Source organism: Leucoraja erinacea, chromosome 39 (genome assembly GCF_028641065.1).
Source record: "Leucoraja erinacea ecotype New England chromosome 39, Leri_hhj_1, whole genome shotgun sequence".
In the NCBI taxonomy this organism is placed as follows: domain Eukaryota; kingdom Metazoa; phylum Chordata; class Chondrichthyes; order Rajiformes; family Rajidae; genus Leucoraja; species Leucoraja erinaceus.
Window position 1 is genome coordinate 9,180,405 of NC_073415.1, and position 26,963 is coordinate 9,207,367.

Consider the following 26,963-nt stretch of genomic DNA (forward strand, 5'->3'; position numbering starts at 1 on the left):
GTAAGTGTTCGGCACGGAATAGAAGGGCCGAGATGGCCTGTTTCCGTGCTGTAATTGTTATATGGTTAAATTGGTATTGTTTCGGGCGTAGACACTGCATTTTGTGTCCTTACTGAAACCTAATTGTCACCTCTAACTTTTCCCAGTACTGGGGACGGCGGCGAGCTTCAAAATTCTTCTCTCTCTCTCTCTCTTTTCTTTTTTTTCCCCTTTCTTTTTCTTCCCTTCCTCCAACCGGGTGTCTGCAGCCATCTCTGTTGCATATTCCAAGTATGCATTGTTTCAAGCTCGTATTGTGGGGCTTTATATTTGCAATTAAGTGAAGGACGTGCGCCTGGAGGTGGGAGGTGATTGCAGGCCCCACTGGTTGCTAGGGAGGGCGCGCCTGCGCACTAGGCAGCTGCGAGAGGGCCGGAGGTAAGGATGCGACTTCCGCTGACGGGTTGCTGTAGAAACCGGGCCTTGCACCGCGGGCCTCCTCGACCCTCACGCTTTCCTGTCCTGGTTGCCCAGGGAGGGGTCTAAACTCACCGCAGCAATCGAACTTTGGGCCTAGGAAGGCTTCAACCCCAGGCCCCGGGACCACTCTGCCGTGGGTCAGCGGTCGGGCACACTTTTCTCACTCCTACCCGTTGCGCCTCCACTGGCCCAGAGCTTATATTCTCTTAAAATAGACACAAAGTGCTGGAGTAACTTAGCGGGTCTCTGGAGAGAAGGAATGTGTGACGTTTCTGGTCGAGACCCTTCTTCTTTTCCCTCACCCTGGTTAGGGATCAGGCGCCTCTTGTAGTCGTGGTACTGATTGTGGATGATCAGCCATGATCACATTGATTGGCGGTGCTGGCTCGAAGGGCCGAATGGCCAACTTTTGCACCTATTGTCTATTGATTAGGGTTTCTACCTTATTCCCACCCCTAATCCTGTTCCCCTCTTCCCTCCACTCTCGGGCAGTAGTTGGTGTCTACAATCTGTGGACATGAGCAATAGCAGTCAATGCATTGTGGATCCTCTTAACTTTCAACTACCTTCCTTGTACAGCATACCCCTCCACCTATTCCTGATAGCCCTTTTCTCGTCTGAACAGCAGCATGTCTATCACTCTCAGGCCATCATCTTTTTGTGCCCCCCTCCCCCCATAGTTACCGTGAAGGACATGTCCCCAAAATAATCCAATGGGATTCATCTCTGGATTTGTACATGATTTCAGTGAATGTGAATGTGAAACAGAATCAGAAGTAGACCTTTCACACAGCCCCATGATTCAGTAAGATTATGGCTGGCCTTAACATCCACAGTACTTTCCTTACACTAACAAAATGTCCTTGGACATAGTTGATATTACTTACTAATTTATTGAGCACTTTTTTGATTATAGCCAGCAACGGAGGGTTTGCAGTCCTCTGGTTCACATGGGAGTTCACTCTCTTTATTCCTGATTACCATCCACACCTCAACTTTCTGAGATCATATCTGTTTTATCACATTGTGCTGGGCTGAGAAAAAAAAAACAAGGAAAGGAATTCAAGTTCTCTCAGTGAAAAAAAAAGTGGATGAAATGTTAGTATAATACACTGTAAATGTGCTTTCATGTTTCTTTCTGTTTATTCAGTGTATTGGAGTGTAGAAGAACCTGGTGGAGTTGGACTAAGCACAGAATAAGCAATGGTAAGTCTGGTGGCAGTGTTTCATGTTTTGAAAGTGATTGGGAAGTTTTAGTGATCTGGCTTTATACTTTTAAACAAACAAGAACCTGGAACAAAGATTGAGACGTTCTAATAATTTGTAGTTAGCGACCTTTCTCTTTGTGATCCTATCTCCTAAATCTGACAGCATCTAGATTCTGTTGACCTTAAGCTGGTTACTGATTGAGCCTCAAAACTATATCATGTGAAAGCATTTATATAATTTGAATGTGGATGGGAATTTCAATATTTCCCTTCAAAATTGGAACACAATTTGCCCCATTGAGTGTATGCTTGCTCAGAGCATTCCCATCACGCCACTGATTTTCCTTTTAATTTATTTTCCCTACATTTCCATCAACATCCCAAATTCTACTACCAGCCTAATTTACTAGGAGGGTAATTACTAGCGGTAATTTACTAGGGGTAAATTATAGTGGCCACATAGTCACGGGGAGAACATGCAAACTCCATATTGATAGTGCCCAACCCAGGTGACTATTTGTGTTCCAGCCACAGAAACAGTTATACAATCAAACATTACAATCATAGAAAATGGGTGCAGGAGGAGGCCATTCATTGTGATCATGGCTGATCGTCCACAATCAATAACCCGTGCCTGCCTTCTCCCCATATCCCTTGATTCCACTAGCCCCATGAGCTATAGAAACATATCGCTCCACACTTTTAAATTTCTACTCCTTCAGATCTATACACTGTAAATGACTTGATTGAAATCATGTGTTTGTCTGGTTAGAACGCAACAAAAAACTTTTCACTGTACCTCGGTACACGTGACAATAAACTAAATTGAACTAAACTGAAACTGAACTCCACTGTTGAATCCTTGTTGATTGATATTCTGCTAGTGCTACCTAATGAAGAGCAGCTTTAAGATCCAGACGGTGATACATTCTCAAGAATCACTGCATCTGGGGAGGAAGGGAAGGGTGTGTTTTAAGGAAAAGGGCATTTTTAATCATAGTTGTTATTTTTTCTTCTACAGGGTGAACGGAAGGGTGTGAATAAATATTACCCACCCGACTTTGATCCTGCCAAGGTTAGTGTTTATTGTGTGCGAGGTGAAACACTGAACATCAAGCAAAAATTAAAATGGTATCCACAGGAAAGGTGTGGAGCAATGTATTGTACCACAGCTTTCATTTCTGTATATAGCATCTTTAAACATAAGAATATAATGGGAGCAGTCCTTAACATGTACAAGAATATAATGGGAGCAGTTCTTAACGTGTACCTGAGAGTTTTAGAGTATTCTTGATTCTGAGACTTTCCAGGCCACAGTTCTTGTGGGTGCTTGCATAGCTGCGACTTTAGCTTTACCTTCGTGATTTGGAAGAAGGATCTTTTAGCCCAAAGTAACCAGGACTATTCCAAATTTCCAGAGGCCTAATTATTTCACAAAATCCAGGACAATCAGGAGAAATCTGGGCATTTCCCAGTTAGAAAATAGCTCCTCAAACCTCTGCCATTCAGCAAGAAAAGGCGATTCCTGATCTTGAGCATTTCCTGTCTGAACCCCTTAACTCTCCTACAGCACAACAACCCTTTGCTCCATGTTTTTAATTTATTTCAATAAGTAATATTTTGCTAGTTTCTTAAAAGGTCTTCTCACGTGAATCCTAAATGGTAAACCCATTATCTTGAATATTATCCCACACATTTAGACGCACCAGTTACAGGAGGCATTCTCAGTGTTCCTGTGCCAATCTCTCTCAGAATCATGAAGGAACAAGGAACGGAACATGCTGGTTTACAATAAAGGTCAAACAGGACTGGAGCAACTCAGTGGGTCAGGCAGTATCTCTGGAGAACATGGATAGGTGATGTTTTGGGTTTGGACCCTTCAGTCCTATCCATATTCCCGCTGAGTTACACCAGCACTCTGAAACGTCACCTGTCCATGTTCTCCAGAGATGCTGCCTGGCCCACTGAGTTACTCCAGCCCTTTTCTTTTTTTTTCTCTCAGAATTCAACATGTTTCTACAAAATCTTATTATTCTGAACTCCAGTGAACACAGGCCAATTCTACTTGACCTATTTTAAAAGCCTCCTTATTCCATGAAATCACACTGCACTGCCTCCAATGCAAGTGTGGCGTATTTTGAATTCAGGGAGAAAAATAACAATATCCCACAGTACATTGCAAGAGGGCTACCAAACAGTCTTGGTTAAGTGGAAGTAGCTGTGTTTGGATGAATAACATGGTCTGTGAATAAGTTTTGTCTTATATTTTCCTTGTGTTTTCTCCGTCTTTTTAACCTGACAGCATGGCTCCCTCAACAAATACAAGAACAGTCATCCTCTCCGGGAAAGGGCCCGGAAACTATCCCAAGGCATCCTCATCATCCGGTAAGTTTCCTGCATTTGTTTTATATTCTAAGCTACCTGTTGTGCTGTATTTGCATGCCTGGTGTGGGGGTGCCCAGTATTCAGTCTGGTGTCCCGTTGAATAGAACAGTACACAGCGTACGAACGGGCCCCTCGGCCCACAAGGTTTGTACCGAACATGATGCCAAGTTCGACTGATCTCATTTGCCTGTATGTGATCCATAGCCTTCTATTCCCTGCACTTCCATGTGCCTATCCAAAAGCCTTTTAACACCACTATCGTATCGTATCTGCCTCCATCACCACCCGTCACATCGTGTTCCAGGCCCTCACCACTCTCCATACAAAAATAAACTTGTCCTGCATATCTCCATTCAGCTTACCCCTCTCACCTTATCGCAATGCCAACTAGTGCCGGACATTTCCACCCTGAAGACCGACTACCCTATCTATGCCTCTCATAATGTTATGTTTCTATCAAGTCTTCCCTCAAACTTTAATATACCTCTTAGAATACCCTGATTGAGAGTTCACCCCAAGGTACTAATATCTCCAGTGTTCTCTCTGTGTTCAGCTTGGTTCCCATTGCAGGGTCAAATAGTCTGGTGGTGCTTACACAGTGGTCTTTTGAGCAAAGACACGGACAATGGCCCACTCATATGCAATGCCATTCTCGTTTAGTTGGATGTTGATCAGTAACCAAATCAATTCCTTTCTCAAAGGTTTGAGATGCCATACAACATCTGGTGTGATGGTTGTGGAAAGCACATCGGAATGGGTAAGACAGGGGACTTTTAATTAATATGTAAGAATTTGTAAAAAATAATCAAGGACGAGTCACACCTCGGCCACTCCCTCTTCTCCCCTCTCACATCGGGTAAAAGATATAGAAGTGTGAAAACGCACACCTCCAGATTCAGGAACAGTTTCTTCCCAGCTGTTATCAGGCAACTGCACCACCCTAACAACTAAAGGGCAGTGCTGAGCCACTATCTACCTCACTGGTGGCCATCCGACAATCTTTGATCAGACTTTACTGGACTTTATCTTGAACTAAACGTTATTCATGTTATTCCCTTTATCGTGTATCTGTACACAGTAAATGGCTCGATTGTAAACATGTATTGTCTTTCTGCTGACTGTATAGCACGCAACAAAAGCTTTTCACTGTACTTGGTACGCATGTAAATAAACTAAACTGATACGAAGAATGTTTTATGGAACAGAGAAAACTTTACCTTGAAGTCGGAGATTATGGGGAGAAGGCAGGAGAATGGGGTTAGCAGGGAGATAGATCAGCCGTGATTAAATGGCGGAGTAGACTCGATGGGCCGAATGGCCTAATTTTACTCCTATCACATATGATCTTGTGACATACTACTAGAGTTTCCCTGGGGTGGTTGAATGCAACAGTGGAACTTTAGCTTTTGTCAGTTGGTGACCGTGATCTTTTTGGTTCCAGGTGTTCGGTACAATGCAGAGAAGAAGAAAGTTGGGAAACTACTACACAACCCCCATTTACAGGTACCACTAGTTTTTTGTTTTTTTTGTAATTCACCGCAGCTGCTGCACTGCCAAGTCAAGACAAAGTAATCGTCCATGATTAATGCTTAAGTAAAACTAACCTTTAGAGGTGGCACAGTGGTGCAACTGGTAGAGCTGCCTCATAACTCCAGAGACCCAGGTTCGATCCTGACCTCTATGTGGCATGTGCATGTTCTCCCTGTGACCATATAAGTTTTCTCCGGGTGCTCTGGTTTTCTCCCACATCCCACAGCAGCACCTCATACTTCGCTTGGGTAGTTTACACCCCAGCGGTATGAACATTGACTTCTCCAATTTCGTTCTATCCTCCCTGCGGTTTAGTCAGGGTTTATGTCCTTGTCTCTCTCAGTATATATTACTTGTGATGGGGTGGGAGGGATAGATGGATCGATGGGTCTCTTGGGCTGTGCTTTAGTGAATTACAATATTGATATTGCAGATTTCGGATGAAGTGCCACTTGTGTGTCAACTATATTGAGATGCAGACAGACCCAGCGAACTGTGACTATGTGATTGTGAGTGGAGCCCGGCGGAAGGAGGAGCGCTGGGACATGAAGGACAACGAGCAGATTCTCACAACTGGTACGTAACCAGGGAGTTGTTGGTGGAGGGAGACTGGAAACCGGAAGCAACTTCTTGCATATTGTCAACTTAAATTGGTATGGGGTGGTGGGGGGGCTAAAATACATTGGGAAAATTGGTCAAATGGTTTGCCAGTTGACAAATAATAACAGATGTATACCAGCATCTGCAGTTCCTTCCTCCACATAATTAACTACAGAATAGGTTGTATGTGTGTGACCTTCTGCTTGAACTTGTCCTTTATTCGTACACCTATAATGTGGAATAGTTGTTTTTGCTCCATCAAAGTTGGTGTTGTGGCAAGGGGTGAGTCTTGTGCTCCCTGCATTTAATCATGATGTGGCCACTCATTCTTCAGACCATGAACAGAAGAAGAAGTTGGAAACGGATCCCATGTACAAGCTAGAACATGGAGTAGGGGACCAGGAGAAGCTGAAGATTGCTGTTCCCACCTTGTCCAATATCCAGGATATGCAGAGTGCATGGAAGGATGACTTTGCCATCAACAGCATGCTACGCAAGAAATTCCGGGTAGGCCATGCTCTAACTATCACAGTAAGGGAACAATGCTGCAGCATGGAATCCCGTTGCTGCAACTCTATGCTGATTCAGTCTTTATTCCTTCTCCCCAGAAATATGAGTAGTTCACAGCTCGCCCATTAAATACCACGGGTTAGTGTGTAAAGCTTCTCCCACGAGGACTCATCATTGAAGGGATGCCCCCTCCCCTCCTTCCACCATGCTGTGTTATTACTAAGGAAAACCAGTCAAGATAGTCACTAAATCCATCACTGACCATTTTTGGTTCTTTTAGTGCTTTTTTTCATGCCTAAATAGGGAAAATGTTGGATACATTCGACAGGATAAGCAACAATTAATAGATGTTAAATGTACTGAAACTTTAATTCTGCTTCGCACTTCATAGTTCTTGCCTGACCCTAATGTTACCTGATTTTTGTTTACTTCAGATTCGCGGCATCAGTGGGATTTAGCTGTTTTAAATTCTACCAACTCCTGTGAATCATGCCACTTCAATGGCTTTGCTCTGTTCCCTCCCCCCCCCCCCCCCCCCAGAATATTGATTATATATTTGGTTTACCTTACCTTAGGATGAGAAGAAAGTATTGAAAGAGACGGAAGAGAAAGATGAAGCTCTTCGGAACAAAGCAAATCTCAGCATCCCACTGCTCGAGGAGTCTGACGAAGATAAACGCCTGGCATCCCTTCTTAAATTGCGTGTTCTAGACTGTAAGTTGAGAGAAAATGAACTCTGTTCAACTGATGAATCAAATAGTGCCAGTGCCCATCCTCAATTGGGATTACACTTTGGAGATTTTGTCTGCAAATGTTAGCAGTCAATATCTGGGGTCGGGACCCTACTGGAATAGTGTGGTCGCCATGCTATTGATGGCGAACGTCACTTGTCTACAACCTAGGCTAGCTACACCAAACCTCGCCACACATCCAGAGCACAACAAACTGTTTCTCTGGGATGATTCTAGATAATGGGGGTGATTGTTCAACAAAGATAGATTAAGCAAGTTGGAATTCCACTCAGTCGGTTCAGAAGCATTAGAGCTAGTTTTTTTTAGTATGTAAGATTCTTGGAGACAATGCAAAGTAAATGCTGAGGAGGCTTCCTCTTGTGAGAATTCAAAAGACCTGAATTCTTTGATAGAATAAATTAGTCTTCATCGTCATCTGGGCAGCACAGTAGTGCAGTGGTAGAGTTGCTGCTCCAGAATTGCTGCCCTCAAAGTGCTTTGGTTTTCTTCCACACTCCAAAGACATAACAGATTTGTAGGCTAATTGGCTTTGGGAAAATTGTAAATTATCCCCAGTGTGTAGGATGGTGCTAGCATATGTGGTGATCGCTGGTCGGCATGGACTCAGTGGGCTGAAGAGCCTGTTTCCATGCAGTGTCCCTAAAAGTCTAAAAAAACTATCTCAAATGGGAACCACCTCTTTCTGAGGATCATGTCCTCCGTATTTCTCTGTCGATCAAGTCTGGCTATTTTTGACTAGTTGAATACCCCTGCTCTCGAGAAGAAGTGGCCGCACATAATAACAGATAGAGTCTGATCTCAGAATAACAGGAAAGTAGACAAAAATGCTGGAGTAACTCAGCGGGCCAGGCAGCATATATAGAGCAAAGTTATATACTCTATATATAATATAGAGTGACGTTTCGGTTCGAGACCCTTCTTCAGACCCTTCCTCAGAATAACAGGAGCTCATTTAAGACTGAAATGAGGAACTATTTCTTCTTTAAGGAACATTGCAGCATTATCTGTAAAGAGAGGATGGTAATAGCCAAGGTATTGGACAAGCTCAAAGGCCAAAAGTAAATTTCTCTAAAGATTTGGAACCTAAGAATAGAGAAAGCTGCAGTTGACTCCACATTAAATAAGATTGGACAAAACAAAATGCCATCAGAGATAGATAGGAAGAAGGGTCCCGACCCGATATGTCACCTATATATGTTCTCTAGAGATGCTTCCCGACACTGTTACTTCAGCACTTTGTATCTTTTTTTTGTAAACCACCATCTCCAGTTCCTTGTATCTGGGAAATAGATCACCTGCCCTGGTTCCTCAGTGGGTGAGAGATCCTGCTACAATGGCAGTCACACAATACTTGGACGCCAGGCTGCGATGAGTTACTTGGTTTCAGCAGAGTCAGTGTAAAGGAGCATCACAAAGTCTCCACAACTTTTCAGGATCCCAACTCCTGATCAGCTGTTGCCTAGTGATCTCAACTGGAATCTATAGTGTGGACAGGGAGAGGGTTGAGGTCCCATACCTCAGCAGTGATACCACTCCTGATACGAGGGGCTACACCACTCACAACGCAAGTGAGTAGTTGACCCCTTGGGTAGAGAAGGATTATTGTGGAGCAGGCTGATATTACACCCGTGATTCCGACTCGGCTTCTTTCACAGCCTATGAAGACAAGCAGAGAATGAAGCGGAAAGAGATCACTTCGAGGTCCTGGTTTGCTGCCCCTCAAGTCACAGTAGGAGAGAAAACTGCAGATGTGTTGAAGAAACTGGGACTGAACAAAATATCGACAGCCAAATCTTTAAATAGCCCAAATGGAATTGCCGTGAGTGACCTGGGAATAATCCGAAAGAAATCAGCGGAGCATCCAGTGAGCCAGAAGGAACGGGCAGACATGTCCAGCAGAGATTCACAGCCCATGATGGAAACAGAGAGCGGAATGGATCAAGAGAGTTTTGTTTCAAACTGTTTGAGTCAAGCGAGAGACACCTGCTATAAGGGGGAAGCTGAATCTCCCCCACGGACTGAAGCTATGACAGATGCAGAGCGAGATGTCAGTGCCAACTCACTTGTGGCTGACTATTCTGATTCCAATTCCGATGCAGACAGTTCCTGAGCTATGCATGATTGTAAATAATTGTTTGATACTCCCGACTTGTAATGTACTCCTGTGAAATAAATAAATTAATAAGTGCGCTGAAACTAATCTGTGACATTTGTCACTAGCCAGAATTTTGTTCTTGGAGTTGCCCTCATGATGAGGTTAGGAATAACCAGTTCACAAAATCACACAACTTAAATTACACGACAGGCCAACTGCTGTCTGCTTTGGTTTATTTGTTTAGTTATGGATACAATGGGGAGGTGCTTCGGCCCATCAAGTCCGCGCCGACCAGTGATTCCAATACGCTAACACTATCCTACACACACTAAGGACAATTATAATTATACCAAGCATATTAATCTACAAACCTGTACGTCTTTGGAGTGGGGAGGAATCCGGAGATCCTGAAGAAAACCCGTGCAGGCCACGGTGTGGGAATGATGTTGATATCATTCATATTCTGAGTTAAGGTGTTTCTCCATGAATCTTTATTTCATTAGTCGTTACTATTTACCAAGTTAGGTCTCATTCACAAGTGGATATATATCAGGGACCAAGTTCATGCCAGTGAACTTTTTTTCAAATGTTAAAAGACTTCTGATAGATCAGCCTATTTTTAGAATGGAGAACAGAGGCCCAGCTTCCGATTAGTCATACTCTTGGTTGTGGTAACCCCTTTGATTCCTATCTGTTTCTTGTCAAACATCAAACAGGTCAGATATAAAGGGAGCTGTGGGATATTTCCCAAACTGTTCTAATCTGATTACGAGGAAGGCTGTAGTTCAGAATCATTTTAGAGTGATGACCAAACATGCATTTGAAAGAAAGGCGGTGAATCTGAGGAATTCTTTGCCACAGAAGATTGTGGAGACCAAATCAATGGATATTTTTAAGGCAGAGATGGATAGATTCTTGATTAGTATTGGTTTCAGGGGTTATGAGAATGCAGAAGAATGGGGTTAGGAGGGAGAGATAGATCAGCCATGATTGAATGGCAGAGTAGACTTGATGGGCCGAATGGCCTAATTCTGCTCCTATCACACGACCTTATGAAATAATATGAAAGTTCCTGAATGGGAACTTCTTCACAATATTAAATTGTTTATTTTACTAAAATATTCCAATAAAAACAGTAGATATTACATAGTAGGCTCATCCTAAAGGGCCTTTTGCATGGCGTACATTTCTCTTGAATGCATCCTGAAGCATGGTGAGTGTGAGTCAACTATACTCAGCTGGCAGGTTCTTCAGCTGGAAACTGGACGGACTTGTTAGTCCAAGAGGCCCATTTCTCTTAGGTTTTTTTTTGGCAGCAATTGCTGCATGTTTCCCTAGGAACACCCTACAGAGCAGACTGTCGTGTTGAGCCACAGGGACTGAACCAGTGTTGGAAGCATTGAACAGCATGGAAACAGGCTGAAGAAGGGTTCCGACCCAAAATGTTGACTATCCATATAACTTCAGAGATTTGTAGGAACTGCAGACTCCCTTGCCCAGGGGGAAAAGGATGAGGCCATCCATCTTACCTATACCACTCATGATTTTATATACATCTAAGGCCTTCCCTCGACCTTCCATCTGCAGGAAAAGCTGTTTGAGGCTCTACATATCACTCGAGCCCTCCAGTCTCGGTAACATCCTTGTGAATCCTTTCTTCACTCTTTCCAGCTTGGCCATGCCTGGTCAGCGATCAGTCGGATCAATGACATATGTGGCGCCTCTTGAACGGTTTTCCACATCTCCTTCAGGCATGGAAGTTTGTGTCGGACGGGGTGGGTACGAAGGAACTGCAGATGCTGGCTTACACCGAAGACAGACACAAAATGCTGGAGTAACTCAGCGGGTCAGGCAGCATAACTGTAGAGAAGGGATGGGTCGAGACCCTTCTTCAGACTGAGACTTCAGACCCATTCCTTCTCTGTAGAGAGGGGGAGCAAATTCTTCATCTCTCTACGTCGTCGTCTGTAATTAAGAAGGAACTGCAGATGCAGGAAAATCGAAGGTAGATAGAAATGCTGGAGAAACTCAGCGGGTGAGGCAGCATCTGTGGAGCGAAGGAAATAGGCAACGTTTCGGGTCGAGACTTCTTCATCGTCTGTATCTCGTCTGTTTCTCTAATCTCTAACCAGTTTGAAGAAGGGTCTCGACCCGAAACGTCAGCCATTCCTTCTCTCCAGAGATGCTGCCTGTCCCGCTGAGTTACTCCAGCATTTTGTGCAAATCAAAGATCCTATAAGCTCTGCTATAAGATCTTTGGTGCAAATATTATAGAGGAGCTCCTGTGGTATCTTTGATTTTGTGTCTGTTCGGGTTGAGCGACGGACCGTGTTCAGTGACGGACCGGGTTGAGCGACGGACCGGGTTCCGGTTCCGGTAAGCTGCTCTAACAAGGGGCTCTCGGCCTTCCCTTTATCATCTTTAAACCGAGCGCGGCGTCTTCACATCCTCGCCAACCTATCGTCGTGTATTGATTTGTCGATTGTTTATTTCCCACGGGGCGGGGGACAGTTTTGTGTGAAAGAAAGACTGGAGGTCCCTATAAACCCAGGGTGCGTCGACGCCGCTCTCTCTGAGACCCTCCGGTAGCGCTCGTTCCCATCGTGTCCCCGCGCCCATCGGGGTAAACCCGCATCCGCATAAACCCACCCCCCATCCCCCAACTCATCCCCCACACACCCACCCCCCCCCCATCTCCATAAACCCATCCAATCCCATCCCCCACCCCCCCCCCCCCATAAACTCATCCCCCATAATGACTTCAGAATGAAGGGACAGAAGTTTAGGGGTAATATGAGGGGGAACTTCTTTACGCAGAGAGTGGTGGCGGTGTGGAATGAGCTCCCAGTGGAAGTGGTGGAGGCAGGTTCATTGGTATCATTTAAAAATAAATTGGATAGGCATATGGATGAGAAGGGAATGGAGGGTTATGGTACGAGTGCAGGCAGGTGGGACTAAGGGGGGAAAAAATTTTGTTCGGCATGGACTTGTAGGGCCGAGATGGCCTGTTTCCGTGCTGTAATTGTTATATGGTTATAATCCCATCCCCCACACACCATCCCCCATACACCCACCCCCACATCTCCATAAACCCATCCCCGTAAACTCATCCCCCCCATAAACCCATCCCTCCCCATAAACCCATCTCATCCCCATAACCCCCCCCCCCATAAACCCATCCCCACAGCCCCTTTTTTCATTCTCCCCTACCCCATCCCTGAAACTCCATTCCCCATCTCCATTTCTCGTAACCCCATTCCCTTCACCCCTACCCCTTTCTCGTCGCCGTAATCCCACACCCCTCCTCTCATACCCTCACACTCACCCTCCCAACATCAAGTGTCCCACTCACACATCTGTGGCTCGACTCCACTAACTCACCCTGTGTAATGCCAAAAACCACCTCCTCCAACACTGAACCTCAAAATCTCCCAATCCTGAACCCTGGCCATAGATCTGCCACCCGCCGAGCTTCCACTCACCCCACCAACCTTGACATGCATTCTGTAAATTACACTTTCTCCTTCGTTCCCATCTGACCTTGATTTCTGACTTCCACCCTCCACTCACACTGTGAGTTTCAATTGTTCACTGACTGAACTTGAAACATCCTCCTTCAGCCATCCAGAGCCTCCCCCACCATCACCACCCACCTGCCTCTCTCGAGGCTGAACTCCCTCCCATGTACTTCTTCAAGGAGGCTTTCAACTCATCCATAATTTATTTCCTCGAGCTGCCTGATAACCTCCTTCCATGGGAGAGTTCCCAATGGTGTGTCTTTTTCAGAATCTGGTATCGAGCATGCAAACAATCTCCTCTGCCCTCTGTAGCCAGCTAGTTCTCATCTGGGTGCTCGCTATTGGACTTGTTGCCTAGGAAATAACACTTATGTTGGTTTGCTTATCCATCCAATGCACTTAGAGGATTTTGCAGACAGCAGTGGTGATATTTTCTCAGTGTCTTGAAGTGCTTGCTGTGGTTAACCAGGGATAGCTGATGCCTGGTAGACCATGAGTTCAATACTAGATATGAGGTGTTGATTTGCAAATATATTTTTCTTTAATCATACAAAGGCAGTGATGATGCAATGAAGGCCATAGTGAACTTCATTCCAATATCTGTTTTTGCTGAGAAATCTGTGTGTGTACCTCCCACTCTCTCTCTCTCTCTCTTTCACACCTTTGTGTTTTTCCTTTACCTACTTCTACACAATGCAACTTCTGTCTCACACCTCAAGCCCAGAATAATATAATTTGTTAACTGCTTCATCAACTAGTGTCATCTTCAAACATTGTATGTGCAAGTAATCTGGGTATCTTGTACCATTTAGCATGTATCGTCTTTTCACTTTCCTGCTAAAATATGTCATGCTCGCACTGTCTTTGACTTCCTAAAGTCTATTATTTATGTTCCTTACTGTTAATGCACTTGTAAACTTTTGGCTATTTGGAAATATTGCTTTCCATTCCAATTCACTATTGTTCGAGAGGGAGAGATGCAGAGCAAACAGGATGGTGGCGATAACCTAGATTATTCATTGTTATTTTCACTACTCTTGCAGAATCTAAACGTAACCCAATTGGACGTTGCAGCGAGCCATCACCATGGCAAATCTGGTAAGCAGGTCCTTTGATTAAGATGGGCTTTGGGATGGATGGACCAATTATTGCCTGACCGGTTAATGACAGAAGGATTGACCCCTGCAGAGCTCGAGCAGTGGCAGTAGTCTCAACCCCAAATGTCACCCATTCCTTCTCTCCAGAGATGCTGCCTGTCCCGCTGAGTTACTCCAGCTTTTTGTGTCTGTCTGCAGTTGTCAGACCTTTTTGTGTGCTCTTTTGTTCAATGTACAGAAATAGCACGTTGTGTCTCTGCCCTGCTGTTTTCCTGGAGCCCATAAAATTGTCCTTGTCAAGTTTTATCCAGTTTCATACTCAAGTAAAACTTTGATAATCTGCTATTCTATCGTTTGGCAATGCCAATGGCCTGACATCTGGCTCACTGGCTTGTGCTCCCTTAGAACTCACCGGGTCCTCGATTCCCGCATTCCCTTTAAACTCATCAGACCCTGTTTCCTGCGAAAGGGCAGAAATACTATATTGTGTTGACTGGTGAGTAATTAGTGAACGTGCCGCATAGAAACATTGAAAAACAGGTGCAGGAGTAGGCCATTCAGCCCTTCGAGCCTGCACAGCTATTCAATATGATCATGGCTGATTGTCTAAAATCAGTACACCATTCCTGCTATTTCCCCATATCCCTTGATTCATTTAGCCCGAAGAGCTGAATCTAACTCTTGTCCGTCTCCTCGGACTATCTATGATCGGACTTTACTGGCTTTATCTTGCACTGGGCGGCTCGATTGTAATCATGTATTGTCTTTCCACTGACTGGGTTAACACGCAACAAAAGCTTTTCACTGTACCTCTTTTGAAGAAGGGTCTCGACCCAAAACGTCACCCATTCCTTCGCTCCACAGATGCTGCCTCACTCGCTGAGTTTCTCCAGCATTTTTGTCTACTTTCACTGTACCTCCATACACGTGACAATAAACTGAACTGTTTGTACAGAGGGATATTTTTGTATTGGGTTATGATATGCGGGAAGTAAAGCTATGGAGGTAATGAGAGATAAGAATCATCTGCAGCTTTCATAGGCCAGGATGGTGAACACAACCAAGGGTGTTATTACAGTTACCAAGTCACAAAGGAAACAACGTTTGTTGCAGCCTGCTGTTGATGACGTTACTGCTTTTCTTTGACAGGGTTCCAGCAGCCAAGCGGTGACTGAGTACACTGTCCGTGTTCCCAAGTAAGCAACTCTCTTTATTATTGCCACGTGCAACGTGTCTCAGCAGTAGAGCCATCAGAGTCATGCCAAGTTATCCCAGCAATGAATCAGTGGCAACGGTTCTCACCCGCTTGCTGAGTGTGTCAGAAAGACTGTACGGGTAGTAGGCAATCGCTGTTTGGGCTCATACTTAACTCTGACGCTCGGATCAGTGGCTGAGGACAGAGAGGAAACCAGGGTGCGGCAGGAGAATGGGGTTGAAAGGGAAAGATAGATCAGCCGTGATTGAATGCTGGTGTAGACCAGATGGGCTGAATGGCCTAATTCTGCTCCTAGAACTTATGAATGGAGGAGCTGTAGAGGCAGTATTGGAGTGAGGAGCAACTGCATCTGGGTGGTGTGGGACGGTGGGAAGTTTAGAGAGAGAAAGGCGAAGAGAAGGTTTCATGAGAGTTTGATGACAGGGCGGTGAGCTGGGTGTAGGTGAGAGTTGGAGAAGTGTGAGGCAGATGGGGACGAGCGAGGTGGTGGAGGGCTAGGTGGGTGGGTGAGGGTACGGATAGGCAGCTGGAACAACAAATTGCAGGTTAACGCAATGGTGGCCCTGGGGTCAGCGGGTCTGGTCATGGTTTAATGTGCTGAATGTCCATCCCTGCCTTTACAGGAACAACGCCAAGAAGCACAACATCATGGCGTTCAACTCTGCTGATAAAATCAACTTCACCACATGGACTCAGGTATGGCCCAGGGTGAGGTAGACCACCATCCAAACCATGACCTGTCGTTGTAGAGGAGTGGGAGCCAGGTTGAGAAGGCTCGTGGTCAGGGCTGGAGAGAATGAGTGAGGGGGCACTGATGGAAGAGGCAACAGCTGTGATGGGGCAGAGGGTGAGGTGGGAGGTGCAGGGTTTGGTGCGATGATGTGAGGATTGGGCCGAGGGTGCTTCTTCGGGAAGATGAGTGTGTTGGGGAGCTGGACGGGGCATGGGTTGGGATTTTCGGGGGAGCTGTGTCGGGAGCAGACATTTTGGAGATGGGAGGTCGGGGCGTATTGTGAGGGGAGAGTTTGGCAGTTGGGGCGGTCGGGGTATGTGGCCCCATGTTCTGGGTCATTGGCTTGATGTTAGGAGGGGAAAGTCTATGTACCTGCAGTGGATGGCTTCCATAAGGGACTGCTGTATCCTGGATGGCCATCACCAGGGGCAGCACAGCAGTAGAGTTGCTGCCTTAGATTGCAAAGAGACCTGGGTTCGATCCCGACTACGGGTGCTGTCTGTACGGAGTTTGTACGTTCTCCCCGTGACCTGCGTGGGTTTTCTCCGAGAGCTCCGGTTTCCTCCCACACTCCAAAGACGTACAGATTTGTAGGTTAATTGGCTTGGTAAAATTCAAAATTGTCCCTTGTGTGTGTAGGATAGTGTTGGTGTGTGGGGATCGCTGCTGGGCACGGACTCGGTGGGCCGAAGGGCCTATTTGCGTGCTGTATCTCTAAACTAAACTAAAGAAAACTAAACACAGTGCCAAGGGCTGGAAATGCTCACCACTGGTGTTGGGAATGCGGCAATGTTAAACCTCTCATTTCCCTGTAGGCTAAAATGGAGCGTGATCTAAGTAACAAGAAGATCTACCAGGAAGAGGAGCAGCCAGTGTTTGGTGCTGGCAGTGAGTTTGGCAAAAAACTGCGAGAGGAGTCAAGAAAGAAGAAGTTTGGGATTGTGACACGAGAGTTTAAGCCAGAAGACCAGCCGTGGCTGCTGAGAGTTAACGGGAAGGCAGGTCGGAAGTAAGTAATGCACTAAAAGAAGATACAAAGCGCTGGAGTAACTCAGTGGGACAGGCAGCATCTCTGGAGAACATGGATAGCTGATGTTTTTGGTCAGGACCCTTCTTCAGACTGCTGCCTTCTCCAGAGATGCTGCCTGACCCACTGAGTTACGCCAACCCTTTGGGGTGTTTTTGTAAACAAGCTTCTGCAGTTCATAGAAACATAGAAATTAGGTGCAGGAGTAGGCCATTCGGCCCTTCGAGCCTGCACCGCCATTCAATATGATCATGGCTGATCATCCAACTCAGTATCCCGTACCTGCCTTCTCTCCATACCCCCTGATCCCCTTAGCCACAAGGGTCACATGTTACTCCCTCTTAAATATAGCCAATGAACTGGCCTCAACTACCCTCTGTGGCAGAGAGTTCCAGAGATTCACCACTCTGTGTGAAAAAAGTTCTTCTCATCTCGGTTTTAAAGGATTTCCCCCTTATCCCTAGTCATGGAGTGCTTGAATAACACAGCGGGTCTGGCAGCATCTCAGGAGATTGTGGATAGGTGGGGTGGGGACCTGAAACTTCACTATCCACGGTCTCCTGAGATGCTGCCTGACCTGCTGAGCTACTCCAGCACTCTTGTCTTCCTCTCTGAACCAGCCTTGTTTCTACATTCTCCTGTTGTTCCCTGTATCTACAGCCAGATATTTAAACGGACAAAGGCTGTGACAATCCTAACATGTGATTTTTCTTTTTGTTAGGTTCAAGGGTCAGCGGAAAGGTGGGGTTACTGAGAATGCCTCGTACTACATCTTCACGCAATGCCCAGACGGGGCGTTTGAGGCGTTTCCAGTTAACGCCTGGTATAATTTTGTCCCAGTGGCAAAACACAGGACTCTGACTGCAGAGGAGGCAGAGGAAGAGTGGGGAAGGTAAAATGTCATGCTCGTGTGTGCATCAACATAGCCTCCCCCCACCCCCCATGCTTTAACATTGCGCCACAAGTCTCAGCATCGATCTAGCCTAGGTTCCACACTGCAAATGATTTATTCCTGATCACTACATTCAGAAAACTGCTCAATACTTCTTCTTATCGAGTCCACATCACAAGATTAGAAATTGAACACACTTCTCATACAATGGAGTTGAATTGAATTGAATTGAATTGAATTTCCTTTATTGTCATTCAGACCTTACGGTCTGAACGAAATTTCGTGCCTGCAGTCATACATACAATGATACAATAATGAACAACAATAAACACAAATTAACATCCACCACAGTGAGTCCTCCAAACACCTCCTCACTGTGGTGGAGGCAAAAAAAAATCTAAAAGTCTGTGCTTCTTGTGCGTGGTGGTGGTAACAGGGTCGCGATGTCATCGCCCTATCCTTGACCCCTGCTCAATACTCATAATACATTTTAACTCAGTTTATATCGAACACATCTGTTCTCTTGCAACTGAGAGGCTGTAATTATGGCCAACTTACTTTCCATTCATTACAAGTAAATTATAGACCGTCGTTTTTTTTTTTAGATTTCGATTTAGTTTATTGTCACGTCTACTGAGGTACATTGAAAAGCTTTTGTTGCGCACAGAGGGATTCACACAGCTAATCGCACGTTGCTTTTTTTCCTTTTCTACCCCTTGCGTGTTTGTACCCTCAGGCGTAACAAGGTGGTGAATCACTTCAGCATCATGTTGCAGAAGCGGCTGAAGGAGCAGGACCGCGATGATGGGGACGACGATGAGGAGAAGGTGAAGAAAGGCAAAGATAAAAAGAAAAAAGGAAGCGACCTGCGGATCCACGAACTGGAAGACGACCTGGAAATGAGCACGGATGATAGCGACGGGGAGAGTGGCGACGATAGTGAGTGACACGAGGAGCCTGTCTGTTTAGATTGAACTGTGAGCGTAGACACACCATCTGCTGCCTCCCTTGTCACTCAAGCTAGGCACAGCTCCAAGCAGCCTTGGCTGGGAGCTGCACATCCTAAAATGTTCCTGGCCGCTGTAAGAGGAGCTGTGTGCGTGTGTGTCAGTGTGTGTGCGCGTGTGTGTATGTCTCTGTGTGTGTGCGTATGTGTGTGTGTGTGTGTGTCTGTGTGTGTGTGTCTTTGTGTGTGTGTGTGTGTGTGAAACGGGCCCTTCAGTCCACCGAGTCCACACCGACCAGCAATCCTAACACACATACACTGTCTGACACACACTAGGGTCAATTTACAATTAACCAAACCAACTATTAACCTATAAATCTATATGTCTTTGGAGTGTGGGAGGAAACCGGAGCTCCCGGAGAAAATGCACGCAGGTCACGGGGAGAACGTGCAAACTCCGTACAGACAGCACCCGTAGTGGGGATCGAACCCAGGTCTCGGTGTTTTAAGGCAGCAACTGTACCTGCTGATTTGGCCTCTCAGACGTGTACCCTCTCCTCACCAGGTGATACTAAAAAGGACCCGAAGACCAAGAAGAAAGGGAAAGCTGCGCTGAAGAAAAAGAAGAAGAAAGGCTCTGATGACGAGGCATTTGAGGACAGCGATGATGGTGATTTTGAGGGCCAGGAGGTGGATTACATCTCCGACGATGACTCCAGGTAGACGTGCTAACGTGCTGGACTAACTCGGGGTCGGCCGGCATCTCTGGAGATAAAGGATGGGTGACGTTTTGGGTCGGGACACTTCTTCAGACTGAAAGTATAGGGGAGGGAACTGGAGGTGAGGAAAGGCCAGGCAAAAAGCAGGACAGATGACCAAGACCAAGGAAGGGTGTAGCCCACAATGGTCCATTGTTGGCCGGGGAAGAGGTGATAACCAAGGGATGCGGACAGTGGAACTAGTAGGATGGCTCCAGGTACCTGATTGCTTCTTGCCAGTTTGTTTATCTTCCCCGGTCAGGGGGGTGTGGGAGATGTCCCCTACAGGTGGCCAGGCACAGTTTAAACTGCGGTGGTGAGGTAAGCTGATACCAGGAAGTTGGAGCTACTAATCTTTAGATTAGTTTAGAGATGCAGCATGGAAACAGGCCAAGGGTCCACCGAGTCCAAGCCGACTATTCATACTAGTCCGCGCTATCCCGGTTTTACATCCACTCCCTACTCTCCACGGGCAGTTTTACAGATGGCCAAATCCGCACCTCTTTGGGATGTTGGAGAAAACCGGAGCATCCGTAAGAAACTCCCACAGTTGCAGGAAGAGCGTTTAGCCTCCACACATGCAGCACGCAGGGTCAGGGTCCAACCTGGGTCTGTGTTGCTGTGAAGCCCCCGCTGTACCCGCCGTGCCACTGTGCCTCCCTTCGGCACGAGGGTTTGCAGTGGGAGGCTGTTGCCCTTTCATGCAGGGTTCAGAACTAGCGGGATCAAAGACTGGGCACCCATCCAGGTGAGGCTTGGTGCGGGAAATTGGACTGTACGTGCATCATGGCTCAGTCCTGCTCTTGCTGCCTTCATCAGTACATTCCAACAGGGGACAATGGCCTGGGACCCTGAGCTGATTCAGGGAGATGGTCACCAAACTGTGAGCAGTGAGATGCCTTCAAGTTTAGAGAGGTTCCAAGTGAAATCTGCTGCATGAGTTGTCGAGTGATAAACAGAAACCCAGTCTCTCACAACACGTCCCTCTCTGATTCACAGTGATAACAACGAAATGGAGATAGAAAAGGCGAAGCCCAATAAAGAAGAGGATGGGCCGAAAGGTAAATGCCACGCTGAAGCTGCTCATCATTGGTCCGGCGCTCCAGATCCCAGGAATACCCACACGGGCAGCCAACTGGTGTGGTGGCTGAGCTGCATCCACTGGGATTGTTCACTGCGCTGTAATTGGGTTTAGTCAACCTGGGAAACCAAAGGGGCACTCCTAGGAATCCCACGCAGTCCCACGAGAGAGACTTGCCGTGCCCCCTAAACCAGCCCCATAATACTGGGAAGGATTTCAAAGCACAAAAGCTTTTAGTTCCTGGGTGAAATATCTGCCATCTGTTCAAAGCATGAAGCCTCTGGCAAGATAATGGGTTAGTCCATAGAATGGGTATTGTCTGTGGTACATGAGGAGACCACACCCTTCATTGGACCGTGCCTGGTGATTATGTACTCAGCAGCCCCAGAAATGTCACTGGACGCCTCCACTTGCCTCAGACACGGGATAAATAAGAAGAGTGAGGTTGCCACCACTCTCCTGCGTCCTTGCCCAACCCATTCTAGACTCTCCCCTTTCCCCATCCTCACCCCCACTCGCTCTGTCCCCTCCTCTCTGCCACACGTCGCTCCTCCTCCCCACCCTCCCCACCCCATGGTGGTTTGAGTTTTCCAGATGTTGTGGAATTCTGCTTTTCAGGAATTGACGAAGATTCGGAGAGCAGCGAGGAGAGCGAAGAGGAGAAGCCGGCGGAAGAGAAAGAGGAGGAGGACGATGAGAAGAAATCCACGGGCCCCGAGAGAAAAGAAAAGAAGAAGAAAGGTGAGGATTGGAATCTGCTTATTGCTGCGTTTCTCTTTTATCAATTTTATGATACTCTCAGTGAGCCGGCCTGAACTACTATCGGACTATCTTTATTAAAACTTTATTGGCCTTACCTTGCACTAAACGTTATTCCCTTATCTTCTTGTGAATGATACATAAACCAAAGGAATAGTTAGATCTCAAGCCGGGTTTGTGTCTGTTGGCGTCAATGTCTGCCAGGCCCTGACACAGCTCCATTTGGTGGGTGGCAGAGCGGGCACCCAGAGATGACGTGGTTGGCTGTCTGTTGTTCTGCTCTGCATTCACGGGCTGGACTCTGGTGGAGGGAGCCTCCATCTCCACACGCTGGCGTTGAAACACCCAACTCCAGTACCAAGTCTGTTGAGCTTCACCCATGCTCCTCTTATCATTTAACTATATACTGTAACTGGATCGATTGTAATCATGTATTGTCTTTCTGCTGACTGGTTAGCACGCAACAAAAGATTGTCACTGTACCTCGGTACACGTGACAATAAACTAAACTGAGAACAACTCGTCTGTGCAAATTTGAGCACGCTATTAACGTAACCCTGCAAAGTGTCATCAATGGTTCTGGTTGCACCAGTATGTCTGTTTGTGGGTGATTTCAGATCCTGGCTGGAAGCAACAACATTGGAAACCAGGTCACAGTGCTTTTACTGAGGGGATAATACTCTGGTGCCACACACTGTCCCCACCACCACTCCATACACACCCTCTTAGCCGCGGGGATCACGGAAACCTGATATTATAGTGACTCAAATCATGTGATAGGAGCAGAATTAGGCCATTCAGCCCATCAAGTCTACTCCGCCATTCAATCATGGCTGATCTATCTCTTGCCCTGTCCCCATAACCCCTGACACCCGTACTAATCAACAATCTATCTATCTCTGCCGTAAAGATATCCATGAGTCATTTGTGCTTCTTACAGACAGCAGTGAGGAGTCGGAATCGTCAGATGAAAGTGACATTGAGTCGGAAGCCGCCTCTGCTCTCTTCATGCTGGTAAGCGTCTCGGTTACAATCCAGACCCACTCCCCCTGGAGCCTGACCTGACCCATGGTTGAACCTCACGTTTCTGCTTCTGTTTCAAGAAAAAGAAAACGCCTCCGAAGAAAGACTGGAGAGGCTCGAATAACAGCTCGCGTGGGAATAGTCGCCCTGGCACGCCCACGCCGCAGATCAGCACCTCGAATACACTCAGAGCAGCCGCCAGCAAGCTGGAACAAGGTGAGCATAAGTGATAGGAGCAGAATTAGGCCATTCAGCCCATCAGGTCTACTCCTCCATTCAATCATGGCTGATCTATCTCTCCTTCCTAACCCCATTCTCCTGCCTTCTCCCCATCACACTGTGAATGATACTAATGAATGTTTCGATGCTGAGAATGTCGCAAGATCTTTTGCACTGTTCTTGTTTTATGTTTTGATTTTTATTCTGAATTAAGTTTATATTTGGAAATAAAATATTAACTGTCATGCAATTGCAGTAAGCAGTCAGGAGAGCAGGTAGTATGTTGGCCTCTATTGCAAAAGGATTGAACTACAAGGATGAGAATGTCTCACTGGGACTATACGGGGTGGTGAGATGGCACCTAGAATGTTGCATACGAGTCTAGTCTCCTTATCTGAGTAACAATAAACTTGCCAGAGACCAAGTGTGATAACTGATGGGTTTTTTCTGTCGGGAGACATGAAGCAGACTGCACTGGTACTCTGCGCGTTGAGGAGAATAAGAAGCAATGTTACTGAAGAGCACAGAATTCTCATGGGGCATGACAGGGTAGATGCAAGGATGTTGCTTCCCTGAATTAACGTGGACACTACCTGAATATAAAGGGCCAGCCGTTCAGGATCTGGAAGAGAAGATAGTTTTTTGCCCAGGGCATAGAGAATCATTTTCCCGAAGCATCTGGAGGTTTGGTGGCTGAGTATATTCAAGGCAAGGATCTATAAGAACTATGGATTTTGAAGGCATCAAGAGATACGGGGATAATACAGAAATAATGGCACTGAGGTAAAAGATCAGCTGTGATCTTACTGAAGATTGATTAGTACGGGTGTCAAGGGTTATGGGGAGAATGGGGTTGAGAGGGAAAGATACATCAGCCATGATTGAATGGTGGTGAGGACTAGATGGGCCAAATGGCTTAATTCTGTTCCTTTGACATGAACATGAATGGTGAAGCACTTGCATGTGTAGGTCCAGGGTTGAGGAGGGTGTGTGCTGTGTGGTCTGGGCATGGTGGAGAAACCATCCCCACCCAGCACCCTCGATCTCGGTACTGGGGGTGTAGGGCCAGGGTACCAAGGTCCCTGCTGGAGGATGGGAATGGGAATATGAAGAGGATGAATCTACACGTGAGAATTGAGCCTACTTAATGCATTTCGTTGTCTCTGTACTGTACACTGACAATGACAATTAAAATTGAATCTGAATCTGAATCTGTACTTACCTCCCGTCTTTGCGCTCGTTCCCAGGGAAACGACAGGCCGGCTCCGCCGAAACCCCCGCGGCCAAACGGCTGAAAATGGACGCAGGAGCGCAGTCGGCGTCTGGTAAATCCACGCCTCAGCCGCAGTCCGGCAAATCCACACCGAGCAGCAGGTGAGTGCGCCAGCCCGCGGCCAGACTCGTCCTCACTACACACTCCCTGACTATCTCATCAGATTTTCTCTTGCACTAAACATTATTCCCTTTGTTAGGTATATGTACGCTGTGGACAGCTCAATTGTAATCATGTATAGTCTTTCCACTGACTGGTTAGCACACAACAAATAACTTTTTGCTGCACCTCAGTACAGGTGACAATAAACTAAACTAAGATACCTCCATTGTCCCTCTCCCTGACTCTTAGTCTGATGAAGGGTCTCAACCCGAAACATCACCTATCCCTTACCTCCAGAGATGCTGCCTATCCCGCTGAGTTACTACAGTACACTGTGCCTGCCTTCAAACTAAATGAAGAGTCTTGTTGTAACCATATGTTGTCTTTCCGCTAACTGGATAGTAAGTAAGTTTTATTTATATAGCACGTTTAAATCAACTCGCGTTGAAACCACAGTGTTTCACATAAAATAAATAAATAAGTTTCCGTACATCCATAGAAAATATTTAAAAAAGAATAATGACACAACACATTCTAGAATTCAACTTATAGATAGCATGCAACGTAGCATTTCTCCGTACCTCGGTACACGTGACAATAAACTAAACTAAAATGTGGGGAAGATAAAATGTGATGAGTGTAAATGGCCAGAGGGAGGTCGATGGGCTGAGTGGCCTGTCTCTGTGACTGTGATACTAATTTTAACGCTGCCTGCCCCACAGTGATATCCAGCTGACAGAAGAGGCAGTGCGTCGATACCTGACCCGCAAACCTATGACCACCAAGGACCTACTGAAGAAGTTCCAGACAAAGAAGACGGGGCTGAGCAGCGAACAGACTGTTAATGTGCTGGCACAGATCCTGAAGAAACTCAACCCCGAGCGCAAGATGATCAATGACAAGATGCACTTCTTCCTGAAGGAAGTCAACTGAGGGCTTGGCCGGCGAGTGTGTAGGTAGCTGTCTGACTCTGTCCTGCCTGAGTAAGGGATGATCCCAGAGCAGTCTGTCTCTGTATATAATTGTGGTTCACGTATTTTTACCTTTCACACTCTTGGCCTGGATCAAGGGCTGAGGGTGGGAGGCTTCACCTGAAGTGACTGCCCCAGCTGGGAATGGTGGGTGTATGTCTGGTGTGGCCAGGGTGTGAGAAGTGGGAGCAGCCCCCCCCCCCCCCCCCCCCCCCGATGCAGGAGGCAGTTGTCTCCGGACCGAAGAGAGACCTGCCTCAGGTAATTGAAGCTGTGACACTTCCCCCCCCCCCCCCCCCCCCCCTCAACCCAACCAGGGAACAGCTTTTAGTGGGAGCGCCATAGGGTGGGCCCTGGATTCACGGGGAAAGGCAACACGTCTAGAATTGGGACCAAGATACATAACGACAATGCTGTCTGTACACAAGAGCTTTTAAACTTGCAGACAGAGGTGGCCACTGCCTCTATAAACTGTAGAATTAACAACAAGAAGTCCCTTCTCGGCAGCGCCACTCACCACTTCCCCTTGTGCTCCCCAGTGCCAGCACTGGTCCACAAAGGTGATCACAGTCACGGTGGACTTGCCCAAGGAAAGGAGCCAGGACTGAGAACTCCATCTTGACTGGGGCCTGTGCAAAGGGTCAGGACACAACAGGACTGATCCACTGGGACTCTGGTGGCTGGGAGTGAGGGCAAAATGTAACGCAGGGATCGAGTCTCCACCCAGTGTCGCAGTGCCTTGCTCTTCGTCAGAGCACAAGGAACCGCAGATGCTGGTTTGCAAAAAACACACAAAGTGCTGGAGTAACTCAGCGGGTCAGGCAGCATCCCTGGAGGGAATGGTTATGCCACGTTTCGGATCAGGCCCCTACAGATGGAGAAAGTTTGGAGAAACGTAGCTTACTAGGTGTGTGTGGCAGAGATGTGGCACTTTGTGTGGTGTTTTTGCTCTGAATTGATGAGGTTGTAATTTACAGTTCATTCTTGAGGCAGGACCGACCCATCCTCTAATAAAATGGCCAATGGTTTTCATCCCATTTGTTGCATCACTGCAGTGGGTGTGTAAGCTGTGGGTGTGTAAGCTGTGGGTGTGTAAGCTCTGGGGGTGGGGAGGGGGATCTCTTGTCCTGATGGGCACACGGACGGGGCTGACCCCTGCTGGCCCTAGCCTCGCTCTCGGGAAACATAAATCAAGAGCAAAAGCCTTCGGACAGTCACTAAATGCTGGAGGAACTCAGCAGATCAGGCAGCATCTCTGGAGAAAAAGGATGGGTGATGTTTCAGGTCGAGACCTTTCTGAAGTTTGAATCTGAGGAAGGGTCTCGACCCGAAATGTCACCTATTCCTTTTCTCCAGTGATGCTGCCTGACCCGCTGAGTCACTCCAGCACTTTATATCTGTCTTCCCTCGTGGACTGTTCCATCGTCTGTCCCAAGCACGTCTTGCCCCCCCCCCCCCTACAATCCCCTGACTCGGAGGACAGAACGATCTCCGAGCCACGGATGATCCCAGTTTGCCTTTAAATGGTGAGATGTGAGGTGATGATTTGCTGTCGGCTGGTGGCGAGCAGTGCCCTTGGTGAATGGGTCATGGGGCACGTGGTGGGGCAGGGGGGTGTCGCTTTGCCTGGTGAACACCGCGGAGGTCTCGGGCTGAGCAGCCGCTGGAAATGCCTGAGATACCATCTTAATACCACAGGCGTGCTTCATTCACCTAGTGACTGTGTTCAAAGCATTCCTCAGGCTGGGTGTCACCTGGAGGGGCTAAAGAGAGGGACCCTCACTCGGGCTGAGTGTGGAGCAACCCCAG

The 26,963-nt window shown here is 46.9% G+C and overlaps 2 protein-coding genes across 4 annotated transcripts; both read left to right on the forward strand.

Moving 5' to 3' along the window:
- Positions 1 to 423: 423 nt before the first annotated feature.
- On the forward strand, positions 424 to 9,644 carry yju2b (YJU2 splicing factor homolog B). Its single transcript, XM_055664250.1, is given in 10 exon segments — positions 424 to 1,665; positions 2,689 to 2,742; positions 3,970 to 4,052; positions 4,754 to 4,809; positions 5,494 to 5,525; positions 5,527 to 5,555; positions 6,016 to 6,158; positions 6,517 to 6,689; positions 7,268 to 7,406; positions 9,100 to 9,644. Coding segments are annotated over 10 exon segments (1,167 nt in total). The 5' UTR covers positions 424 to 1,662; the 3' UTR covers positions 9,555 to 9,644.
- A 2,200-nt stretch (positions 9,645 to 11,844) lies between these two features.
- Positions 11,845 to 26,191, forward strand: gtf2f1 (general transcription factor IIF, polypeptide 1). 3 transcript variants are annotated; one of them, XM_055664247.1, is made up of 14 exons: positions 11,845 to 11,915; positions 14,101 to 14,155; positions 15,304 to 15,350; positions 15,994 to 16,066; positions 16,919 to 17,112; positions 17,852 to 18,022; positions 18,759 to 18,961; positions 19,534 to 19,687; positions 20,726 to 20,787; positions 21,426 to 21,548; positions 22,507 to 22,580; positions 22,670 to 22,805; positions 24,056 to 24,182; positions 24,906 to 26,191. In XM_055664247.1, exons 2-14 carry the CDS (start codon positions 14,144 to 14,146, stop codon positions 25,114 to 25,116), a joined length of 1,587 nt encoding a protein of 528 aa, XP_055520222.1. In that variant the 5' UTR covers positions 11,845 to 11,915; positions 14,101 to 14,143; the 3' UTR covers positions 25,117 to 26,191. The 3 variants fall into 3 exon arrangements, with proteins under 3 accessions (XP_055520222.1, XP_055520223.1, XP_055520224.1); XM_055664248.1 differs by having other exon boundaries at positions 11,881 to 11,909; XM_055664249.1 differs by lacking the exon at positions 11,845 to 11,915 and adding an exon at positions 12,020 to 12,091.
- The last annotated feature ends 772 nt before the right edge of the window (positions 26,192 to 26,963 follow it).